The sequence below is a fragment of the Macaca mulatta genome, chromosome 14 (assembly GCF_049350105.2).
Source record: "Macaca mulatta isolate MMU2019108-1 chromosome 14, T2T-MMU8v2.0, whole genome shotgun sequence".
Lineage (NCBI taxonomy): Eukaryota > Metazoa > Chordata > Mammalia > Primates > Cercopithecidae > Macaca > Macaca mulatta.
The window spans coordinates 35010585-35023109 of record NC_133419.1 but is presented as its reverse complement, the minus strand read 5'-3'; the positions used below and the strand labels follow the sequence as shown (position 1 = coordinate 35023109).

Genomic DNA, 12525 nt, shown 5'->3' with positions numbered 1-12525 from the left:
ATTTGCCAGGGTTCAGCGTGGTGTTGGAGGAGGCAGGGAGGAGGCAAGGACATTTCAGGCAGGAAGAACATTACATGCAAAGATCTAAATATATGAATCAGCAACATATTTATGGAATTACAAGTAAAGTACAAAGTTCTTGCTACAACATCAAAAAATAAAGATTTGTGATTAGGGGGCCAGAATGTGGGAGGGAAAGAGAGATACAGTTCACACTTTAGACAGGAGCCAGATCATGAAATGCTTTCTCTTTGTTTGTTTCTTCCTTCACAGCTTTTGATATGCTCTTGGAGCAATTTATCAACCACATTTTTAACGCATCTCCTGAACAGGGTCAAAGCAATACTTGGAAAGGACTCTGAATTTCCTGATTTAAAGATACAAAAGAAAAATCTGGAGTCACATTTAATTTGAGAAGGTAAAGGAGTGGGTGTGCTACTGTATCAAATTTAATTTGTACAAAATCATCTCTGGTAACATTATTTTTTCTAATCTACTGCGTTTAGACTACTTTAGTAAAGCTTGATCTCCCTGTCTATCTAAACACTGATTCACTTACAGCAAGCTTCAGGCTAGCATTGGTCATATTAATACCCAACAAATCCACAAGGTGTTAGTTGCACATGATTTTGTATAAAAGGTGAACTGAGATTTCATTCAGTCTACAGCTCTTCCCAGGCAAGGCGGCCAACCACAGGTGAGTCTTAGCATCTACAGTTTTCAAGTGGTGACAGCTACTTTTGAAATTACAGATTTGTCAGGACATGGAGGACAAAACTAGAGCTTTTCACTAGTGTTGTGTAGGAAATTTATGCTTATCAACCTGGCTTGTAAAATATGGTTAATATAATGTAATCACTGTTAGCAAGTAACTGACTTTATAGACCAGTTCTGAAATGGTCTCTTCTGAAATAGTCTTATTTTAAACAAATGTGGGCAACAGCAAATATTTATGAGATTCTAAAAATGAATACATAATTTTGTAGTATAGAATTTTCTTGGCCAGGAATGGTGGCTCATGCCTATAATCCCAGCACTTTGGGAGACCAAGGTCAGAGGATTGCTTGAGCCTGGAAGGTCGAAGCTGCAGTGATTCATGATTATACCACTGCACTCCAGCCTGGGCAACAGAGCAAGACCCTGTCTCAAGAAAAGAAAAGAATTTTATTTTTCTTTTCAGACAAAAATAGTCTTTAAAATAATAATGGAAGAACAAATATGATGATCACAATTACCTGCTTCAGAGTAATCACTTTATGACAGTTAGCAATAAGATTCTAATCTTTAAATATTCCTCTGCTTAACTCATTATATTGGAGTTTTGATCTATAATATATTCCCACCCTGACTCAAAAATTGAAGGACAAGGAAAAATTTGTTCCAAGAAACAAAGACATAAGTAAAAATGCATAAGGAAGGAAAAAAAACTCGTTGAAGCAAAATGTGATTGAGGAGGATGAGCAGACCAATTATTTTTGGTTTGGTCAGCTTACATAATGATTATCATTCTTTGGTTTCTCAGTTTCTAGTGGGCTTCGTTGTTTGCTTCCCAGACGAGGATGAAGACAGTCCAGTTTTGCTTCCTTTTCTGTTGCTGGAAAGCAATCTGCTGCAACAGCTGTGAGCTGACCAACATCACCATTGCAATAGAGAAAGAGGAATGTCGTTTCTGCATAAGCATCAACACCACTTGGTGTGCTGGCTACTGCTACACCAGGGTAGGTACCGTGCTTTGCTGGAAGTGAGGTCGTTGAAGGTCTGTATGAGACAGGTTTCATTAGTTTCCACTTCATCAATATTTTATGTATTCTAAGTAACAGTCATGAGTCCTTTAGCCAAGACTGTCTGTGTTGTGATTGGGGTTAATGACCATGGTATCAGTTAGCTATTTGGGCTTGGATTTGATTTGGGCAAATTTAGGAAAGCCTCAGATTTAATCTGATCAATTTGGTAATAGTCCAACTTGGCATTTACAGGAAAAACAGTAGTTCTATGTTATGTTTTTACATATAGAGAGATAAACATGGAAACATACATATATTTAATCATAAAGGACCTACAATATTCTCATAAAGGCAATTTCTTTAACTGATGCTACATCTTTGACACAAAAATAGTACCAAAATATGTCTCCAAGTCACATAAAAACACAGACAGCCACTTATAAAAATTGTCTTCCTGGCCCTCCTAAATACAAATGCCAACAAACGGACTGTGAACACAATCAATTCTTGCAGACTGTTAAAACAAAAATGAATCAGCAAACCCACTCCCTTCGTTATAGCATTGAGAAAACCAAGACATAGAGGCATCAGCTGCTAGTCTGAGTTTGCACAGTTTCGTTGCATTAATGCAAGTAAAGAAATAGTTTCCATGGTGCTTTCTTTTTTCCCTGCAGCACCCCTAATTATTTATGCAGAATTTCATTCTATAAACTAAAATTGAAAATGGCAACTTTTTAAATGAATGATACTTTATTTGATGGTAAATGAGTTAGATCAAACTCTATTTATTACATAATTTATTGCACCTTCTTGGGATATACATTTGGTAGGATGATATTAAACAGCAGCCCCAATTTCTTTACATAGTATAAAAAATTCTTTCCACTGGAAAGAGCTACTACAAATAATTTCTACTTGGATTAAAAATTCTTATATACAAACTGCATATCCTTTGAAACTAAGAACCCTGCAAAGTATACAGCTTTTAAGGGAGAAAAAATGTCCACAACAAATTGGAATATTGAAAATCTTATGTGAGCCTTAGCAAACATGTTAAATTAAGCACGAACATTTAAAATTATATATTTTTGACCTTTTATAAATACATCAGGACAGCATGTTTTAAAATATTTTTTTCTGAGACACTGGATGTCTTTGTTTATGGTTTGTCATTAACATAGCTTTCAATTAAATATGAAAAGTCAACTTAAAATTCTGTCGCATTTTTCATCATTTTTCTATGTTAAAATTCAAAGTTCCTTTACAGTTTGAAAAATAATTAATATTTTGATATCACCATAGGAAGTAAGAAAAGGAATTACTTGTATTTTCTGTAAGATTTCGAGAACAATTTAGAAATATAGATAGCATATAGGTCATTTATGAGGTCATGTTTTAATGGGTAAATGTTAGAGCAAGCAGTATTCAATTTCTGTCTCATTTTGACTAAGCTAAATAGGAACTTCCACAATACTGTAACCTCTTTTCTTAAACTCCTCAGGATCTGGTGTATAAGGACCCAGCCAGGCCCAACATCCAGAAAACATGTACCTTCAAGGAAGTGGTATATGAGACAGTGAGAGTGCCCGGCTGTGCTCACCATGCAGACTCCTTGTATACATACCCAGTGGCCACCCAGTGTCACTGTGGCAAGTGTGACAGCGACAGCACTGACTGTACCGTGCGAGGCCTGGGGCCCAGCTACTGCTCCTTCAGTGAAATGAAAGAATAAAGAACAGTGGACATTTCTGGCCACATATCCTTGTCCTGAGGGACCAAGATATTCAAAAAGTCTATGTGTGTGCAATGTGCCCAGGGTATAAACCACTGGACTGGGGAATTGTCAGACTCTACTGATCCCTGGTCTAGTGGCAGAGGGAACTCTGGGAATTTAGAGTGCTGGGGGCCAGGACTCCATCACCATTCACCTCTATATTCCTAGGTCTGATTTCATAAGGTTTAGTCAGTCTTACCTCACAGACTTGTGCATAGTATCTTCTTTAAAAATCTTAGAAACGTTCTTAGGCCATGCGTTTCTTTTAGGAGGGAATGTAAGCCTAGAAGGAGGAAGCGGTAATGGGAGTGGGTGAAAGAACTAACTGCTGCAGTCTTCTGGTAGACTGGGCCCTCTAGAGCAAGGTCAGCATCTTCAGCATCGTAGCCTCAATACCTAGCACTCTGCCTGGAACTTAGTGAGAAACACAAAATGGCTTCTTTAGATCAGAAAGGTCAAGGGTAGGAAAATGCTGGAAGAGGATGTTTGAGGTAAGCTGATGAGGCTGCCCCCAGCCACACCAGTCCCATGAAAATAGTGGCATCAGTTCCACCTCGCCTCTCCTCCAGCACATGGAGTATTGAGACATGATGTATCTCTCTGAATTGTTCGGTACAGATGGGGAGTAACAGAGCTCAGGATTTCCAAGCTCTTACTACCAAGCCTGTTAGTTAAGGGCAAAGGAAATAAATTTTAATCTGGGGCTGTGGAAATTAGCCTGCCTCTATTCATTACTTAAACAAATTGATCACATGCTACTAGGCTCCTGCAAAACTCCTTTTTGAGATAAAGGAAGAAAACCAAACTATCTCACCCTGCCCTCCCTAGGATCCACTTCTTTGGAATGACAAAGGATTTGAAAGTAGGTTTGAAAGCAGTTTCGGCAATTTAATAAATATATTTAACTTGTCTACAAATATATTTGTATAAACAAATAGCTCCTTTAGAAGGAATTAGCCTTGGGGGACGGGGGAAACTGCTGTTTTCTAGGATCCTGTCTACGTTAATCTTCTATTTTATCTGTCCATATTCTCCCAAATCTGTGCTTTCTTTCAACAGGTTATATATTAAAACTATTTCATGAGTTGATTTCTTTTAAACATGTTAACTATCTTAGTTATGCACTTGGTTTCACACTCATAGTGTTTAATTTATTTAAATCTTATTTTTTTAATAAAGATGCTAGCCACCAGGGTCACAGGTTTGGATTGTTTCATGTACAAACAGATGACTTAGATATCATGTATTTTATAATATTACTGGAATGAAATATTAAAATATAATTCCCAGTGTTTCTACAAATATTACCTTTCCTTATCTTTGGAGATATTAAAAATAATTTTGTTGGATTTCTGAAGTGTTTTGTCACTTAAATTTCCTGTCATTTTTTGAAGACTTTTTCTGATGTAATGGGGGAGAAGAAAAGCATAGAGAGAATCACAGAGTGGGTGGGGACACTAGAGTTTCTCTAGTTTACTTCTTGAATTTCTGAGATAGGAAAATTAAAGCCCAGTGATATACTAAGTGACCCACCCAAGATCATCACTGTCTTAGTCCTTTTGGGCTGCTATGACAGAGTACCTTAGACTGGGTAATTAACAACAGAAATTTATTGTTCACAGTCTCTAGGCTGGGAAGTCCAAGATCAAGGTGCCAGCAGATTTGTTGGCTGGTGAGGGAGGGCCTGCTCCCTACTTCAACACTGGTGCCTTTTTGCTGTATCCTCATGTGTTGGAAACAGCAGAAAACTCCCTCAAGCCTCTTTTATAAGAGCACTAATCTCATATATAAGAGCTCCATTTTCATGATCTAATCACCTCCTAATGCCCCATTTCTTAATACCACCACAATAAGGATCAGGGTTCCACATAAATCTTGGAGGAACATAGACATTCAGACCAGCAATCACAAAGACTGTTCGTGGCAGAGCCAGGATTAGAATCCTAGCCTCCTTGCTCTTAACCCAGCTCTCCTTTGACTACTCCACCATAAGAAGAAGTCATTTTGGTAAGGATTGAAGCAAAACCACAGATATTATTATAATAATCATCTCTATCCATTCTAATCTGGTATTGGGTGTGGCTTATAGCAATGCACTGAAATTAGGGCTATATTAACAATGCTGAATAAGATGCTTTAAATTATAGCCTTTTCCTTCTTCCTGTAGTTTTGCAGACCAAAATAATAAACAGTCACATTAGAAAGAGTAGAGGGTAATGGCTTCAGATTTATGTTGTCTCAATCATCTTAAGCAGATGTGTCATTTCAAACAAGTTACTTAAATTCTCTGGACTTCAGTTTCCTCAACTGTAAAATGGGGATGATAATATTTCCTGCTTTAGAGGTTTGTGTTCATGATTAATGAAATAATAGATATAAGGGGCTTAGAACAGTACTTGGCACATAGTAATTCCTCAATAAATATTAGTTGATGGTTATCCCTTAAGAGAGACAATGCAGTGAAATGGTAAAGTCAGATTTAAGTTAAGAACAACCCAGCTCATACTCTTTCTGGTGTGAGCAAACTAGTTAACCTCTTTGGGTCTCACTTTTCTCACTTTTAAAATAGAGTAAAAATGGTAACTATCTCACCTAGTTGCTGTGCAGATTTAAAAAAATAATGCAGGTAAAGCACTTAGAAGGCCAACAGAGCTATAATCCTGCTGGAGAGAGGTCCCTTTACCACTTAGTTCAAAAGGCCAAGGTCAACATGCTAGTAAAAAAGCAGAAATTTCTTCTTATGGCACTCCCATGCCAAATAGGAGTACACTCCTTTCTAAAGCAGCGAGAACGAAAACCTGTGAACCCTCCAGGTCAAGGCCAAGAAAAGGTCCATCTCCATGGGCTGCCATTTTAGTTGAAGTCCAATAATCCCTTCTCAGAACTAAGGTGGACATCTCCTGGATCTGGGCAGTCCTCACATGACTTTAAGAATTGTATGTCTAGGCTGGGTATGGTGGCTTATGCCTATATTCCCAGCACTTTGGGAGGCCGAGGCGGGCAGATCACCAGGTCAGGAGTTCACCAACATGGTGAAACTCCGTCTCTACTAAAAATACAAAAATTAGCTGGACGTGGTGGCACATGTCTGTAATCCCAGCTACTCAGGAGGTTGAGGCAGGAGAATCACTTGAACCCGGGAGGCAGAGGTTGCAGTGAGCCGAGATCACGCCATTGTACTCCAGCCTGGGAGACAGAGTGAGACTCTATCTCAAAAAAAAAAAAAAAAAAAAAAAAAAAAAAAAAAAAATTGTATGTCTAAACCACAACTTTGACCATGCCAATTAATTAATGAGATTTCCAATTGTTTTCAGAAAAAAAAAAAATCTTAATTCTTAGCTGAAACATGAGGACTATCATGATCTGACCTCTGATTATTTAACTTCTTACCTCTTCCTCTCCCCACAAGGGTTGCTGAAACTAGAGATTAGTTTTGAGAATTGAAGGACTGGGGGCCTTCCATTGCTGAAATGCTTTAACCAAAATACCACGCCATTCATCCCATGAGAGATTTGGTAGACTGTAATTGAAAACTGGTCAGTAAGTCAGTAGCACTTGAATCATAAAAATGTGAGGCTAGTACATAAGAATAATAAACACTGAGTTCATGGTAGTGAGGAAGGTGAAAGAGAAATGGAACTGTGGAAAAGTACCCAGAGAACCTCAAATTGTATTTATGCTTTATTTCTTACAAATATGGTATAATGTTAATATATATAAAACTGGGAGAATGCTGTACAGGTGTTTACTATATTCCTATAGGCATGTTCAGTGTTTACTAATTGACAACCAACAAGGCATCTTTTTATGCAATGTACATTTAATCTAGACTTTATGCCTAATATACAAAAAGTGAAATGGGCCCTGAGCCTAGTCTAACGTCACACAGCTAGTGTGCGAAGCCTCGATCATTAGTATGCATTTAGTGACAGAGGTAGAGAATTCAAATCTGCTTACCAAGATATGTGCCTATGTCTTCCTGGCTATAAAGCTGGACAACATTTTCCCACTTTCTTTGCAATCAAGTGTATCTATGTTCCAGCTAATGGAATGTGAGCAGAAGTACTGCACATATTTTCACACATGGTCCATAAAATCCTTTCATAAGTGATCATCTATTCTCTTCCTCTATTTGCTGGGTGTCAATACTAAAGGTGACTGTGAAAGCTTTGTGTTGATGAAAACAGAACCATTGTCAACCTGGATCCCTGAATGTCTGCACGGAGCAGTGTGCCCAACATCAACAACCCCTTATAGCAGGCTGTAGGGATACTATGCATCAACACAGTAAACTTCTAAGTCACTGACATCTGTGAGTTTATTCGTTTTAAAAAATGCATTATTTTAACTTAAATATATATATATATATATATATATTTTTTTTTTTTTTTTTTTTTTGAGACGGAGTCTCGCTCTGTCACCCAGGCTGGAGTGCAGTGGCCGGATCTCAGCTCAGCTCACTGCAAGCTCCGCCTCCCGGGTTTACGCCATTCTCCTGCCTCAGCCTCCCGAGTAGCTGGGACTACAGGCGCCAGCCACCTCGCCCGGCTAGTTTTTTGTATTTTTTAGTAGAGACGGGGTTTCACCGTGTTATCCAGGACAGTCTCGATCTCCGGACCTTGTGATCCGCCCGTCTCGGCCTCCCTAAGTGCTGGGATTACAGGCTTGAGCCACCGCGCCCGGCCTTAACTTAAATATATTGATCCTGGAAGTGGAGTGTTGCATTAATGAAAACCTTAGCACATATGCCGTTGGCTTGGTGGTTGTACAATAGGGGAAAAGAAAGTAGTCACCATAGCGGCAACCAAAATGAGTGATTGAGAGGCACGTCTCAGTCATCAAGGTTTATTGTGCCAGTTTGAGGATGCATCCAGGAAAAACTCAAGTAACAGACACATCTGTGGCTGTTTTTTCCAAAGTGGTCCTCAGAGATTTAATATTTATACATTTTCCTTTACAAAGGTAGAGAGGTCGGTGTGGCAATGCGGCAGATGATTACATACTTGTAAGATTTTAGTTAGTACTCAATAAATCTACATTTTATGTAAGATAAGGTGAACAAAGAAAATAGGAACGGAGGAAGCAGACATCTCAGGGTAGAGTGAAGGAATGATACTCTCATCTTCTCTTCTCTTCGTTCTGTACCTGGGAAAATAAACTAGTAGATATTATTAGTGTGGAGTCTTTTGAAAAATCTGGTGTCTAGTTAGCCCTTAGGGAAGAAAGCCTAAGAGCTGGGAGGGAATATCATGAAGTCTTTTGGACCTCCCATCCCATCATGCCATGAACTTAGCTTCCATTCTAAAATCGGGGTTTAGAATTTTATTATTTCTCAAGAGTACAACTTTCGGCTGGACACGGGGGCTCATGCCTATAATTCCAGCGCTTTGGGAGGCCAAGGAGGGCAGATCACCTGAGGCTAGGAGTTTGAGACAAGCCTGGCCAACATGGGGAAACCCCCACCTCTGCTAAAACTATAAAAAATTAGCCAGGCATGGTGATGCATGCCTGTAATCCAGCTACTAGGGAGGCTGAGGCATAAGAATCTCTTGAAACCAGGACGCAGAGGTTGCAGTGAGCTAAGATCACACATCTGCACTTCGGCCTGAGGGACAAAGTGAGACTCTCTTAAAAAAAAAAAAAAAAAAAAAAAAAAAAAGTACAACTTTCACCTGGGAAAACATGAACGCTGGCCACACGCCTATTCAGTCCTTAGCTTTATGGCAGGGTCAGCGAATTATGCCCTGAAGGCCAAATCTGGCCCATCACCTTTTTTTAAAAAACAAAGCTTATTGGAACACAGCCACACTAATTTTTTACATATTGTCTATGATTGCTTTTGTACTACAAAAGCAGAATTCGAAGACCATATGGCCCACAACGTAAATAAAATATAATTTGAAACTTTACAGAAAAATTTGCCAGCGTCTGCTCTAAGGGAAAGACTTACAAAGGACCGGAATGTTAAGGGGGTTGGCTTTTCCTCTCTAGATATTAAAGAGATAGCTTTTTTACAAAAAGGGAATGGAGAAAGTCCAGAAATTTTTGCCTTAATTTTATGTAAATATCTATTGCTTCCTCATTCCAAATAGTAAGTGATAAGATGGATTTGAAAAACAAATAAATAGTAAGAGATAAGATGGATTTGAAAAACAAAGTTTCATTAAAACTCGGTTCTGAGGTAAAGACAGATTTAGGGTATGGTCTTCCCATCTAGATCTTCTATCTCAGGTAGTATCATGGTAGAACTACTAAGTTGTAAGGAAGCAGAAAAAAAAAAATCAAGATTGATAATTATGAAGAAGGAAAAAAAACTTTTATCATGTTTATAGGCACTAGGAACTAAATGGAAATATTTGAAGGAGTTGATTGTCAAAGAAACTAGGAGACCAGACTAAAAATGCCTTTCTTTGAACAATGTTTGGGCTCCTAAACTTGATGAGGAGAAAACAGACTACCAAACCTGTACAACACCAAGGAGAATGACTCTCCAACATCCACTTTGAATGTGGTCATGGAAGTAATGGATAGGGAAGAACTTTCCAGATGATAGAGCCAGGAGCCATGGAGAACAATGGACAAGGGAAGAATGTTGCCACTAGGAAGAAGAATCAGCATCTAATCCAGGAACTTCCTCCACTGGCCTGGCAAAAGGATTTCATAAAGTTTGCCCAGTAGGGTTTCATCATTGCTTAATCCAGTGAGCTGTGTCTCCCATTCTTTCTTCTTATGAATAGAAGTATTATTGTGAACAGAGTTATTGTGCAAAGTGTCCCTACTTCATCCCTGAATACTGGGTGGAGAGGGACAAGGACAGTAACAAGTCTTTTTTGTCCACAGGTTGAGTTGCCAGCTCATGGGAAGCTACATTTGGACATTATAAAGAAAACTGTGTATCATCCAGGTATTAAGGGCCTGGAATTGGACTAAAGAAGAGGAGGAGGTGGTTCCAGACGAGAGAGAAAGATGAAACTGGTATTTGTTCTCAGAAGGTTGGACTGTGACAGAGATTGTTATGTGTTCACAGAAACCTTCTCTATTTTTCCTGGGGACATAGTTTGCAGCCCCACTTGTAGAAAGGTATATTTAATTTATGTCACCAAGTTCTACAAATAACCAAGGTTATCAGAAATGATGTGTGCTCCTTCTAGGTCTGGCTCATAAATGCTCCGACAGGTAAATCCTACTCTCTTCTACTCTCAGGTGACTGAGTACTAATGATTAAAGCAACCTTGGAAGCCATGCACAGAGAGCAGCAGAGGCTCCAACAGCCTAAATCTCAGAATGCCCGGAGGACTCACACATGCCTAAACACCTGTTCCCTCTGAAAGAACTTTATATGAACAAGAAACAAATTTCTCTTGTGTTAAGTCACTGAGACTTGGGGGTTTATTTGTTATAGCAGGTAATATTACCTTAACTATTATAGGGATCCACAGTACTTAAGGAGCCTAAATATAATGTTTCAGATCAACTCATGTGAACCAAGTATAAAATTAGTTATCTAATAATGTACACATATATACCCCAGATCACAAGTTTCTGTTCAAATAAGCAAAACAGCTTTGTTATTTAGTACTTTTAAGTTTTAACCTGGAGGGGTGTGTGTGTGTGTGTCTATATGTGTGTGTCTGTGTGTTGGGGGGGACGGGGGGATGGGTGAGAGGGAGAGAGAGAAAGAGAGATAGAATTTCCCTAAATAAAACTTCCTCCTTCTTTCTGTCTGAAAGTGGCTCAGGGGATCAATAACTATTATTTCATATGAAATACTCCACACGAAAAGGCAAGCTAGTGCCTCCTACTGGTCCCGCTGGTAAAGTACATATCCTTGAGACAGTGTATCACAGAGCTATTAAGTGGGGAATCCAGGATCGGTGAGTTCTCTTGACTTTAGAGCCTGTGCACCATCTACCATGCTCTAACATTCTTTACAAGCATTATCATGAGGGTATTTCAGCGGTCCATGTAGAATACTTGGTAATGTTGGACTGGCACTTAAAATTTCACCCTCAGTTTACTAATAAGGTTTTAAAGAAGCCAGACACTCATATCACACCAGGATAAAATGCTACCTTTCCAAATGAGATTACTTCAAAGCCTTAATGCATCTGGGGAAAAAGAAGGTAACCCTGAGGGACATATAATATTGGTTAGACCAAATGCCAGAGATTAGGAGCAGGGAGAGAGTAGTGAAAAGTACAGGGGAGACAGGAAACAATTAAAGCTATTAAACAATAATTCTTCAAGGAATCCCTTACATGGAGTATATTTATTTTCATCTTAAACATAATTTTCCAAAATCTAAAGCAAAAGGCCTTTTTACTCCATTAGCATTTCTTTCTCAATTTCCAATAAAAATGATCAGTTGAAAAGATCAGCCAGTAACATCTACAATAATAAAACAATCTCAGCCACCTTTAAGCAATGTACACAATAATCATATTAAAAGTGTATATATAGAAGGTGGTCTGCTTGTCCATGTGAAGACGCAGGTATTCAGACAATCAATCCAGATTAAATTATTAAAGTAATAAATAACAATTGAGAACCAACTGAAATAATAGTAGATGCTAAATAGTAGTAGCATTTAGAAAGTCAACTGCCCTTAAAATAAGCAGAAAACCAAAAGCCCATCACACAGCAGCTGAGATCTGAGTGAACTTTGAAGGTATAATTCTGCGGAGTATGCAATGAAATCAGTGCCTCCGAGTCAAGTTTATGGCAATCCTCTAATCCGAGGCTTTTAGTGCAAAGGAAAGCAAGATTCTTTACATGAAAAGGAAGGTTCTATTGTAATGATGTCCATGGAATTGGAACTAAAACTAAAATAGCTAAAGGACCAAAACAGTCATTCTTGCTTTAAGGGTTCCCAAGTGTCCTTTCTAACATTTCTCTTTCTCCCTGCCCAGTAGTTCCAATCTCCACAGTATGGATGTGGCTGCTCATTACAAGTGTCTTTCAACATCAGCACCCAGAATCAATCAGAACTTCTCTTTGAGTCTCTTAGCCTAAATTCCACCCCCCTCC

General features: G+C 38.7%; 1 protein-coding gene across 3 annotated transcripts; it reads left to right on the top strand.

Moving 5' to 3' along the window:
• Positions 1-662: 662 nt before the first annotated feature.
• Positions 663-4847, top strand: FSHB (follicle stimulating hormone subunit beta). 3 transcript variants are annotated; one of them, XM_077964755.1, is made up of 3 exons: positions 663-697; positions 1554-1718; positions 3226-4847. In XM_077964755.1, exons 2-3 carry the CDS (start codon positions 1560-1562, stop codon positions 3454-3456), a joined length of 390 nt encoding a protein of 129 aa, XP_077820881.1. In that variant the 5' UTR covers positions 663-697; positions 1554-1559; the 3' UTR covers positions 3457-4847. The 3 variants fall into 3 exon arrangements, with proteins under 3 accessions (XP_077820881.1, XP_001087914.1, XP_077820879.1); XM_001087914.4 differs by having other exon boundaries at positions 1523-1718; XM_077964753.1 differs by having other exon boundaries at positions 663-727.
• Positions 4848-12525: the final 7678 nt, after the last annotated feature.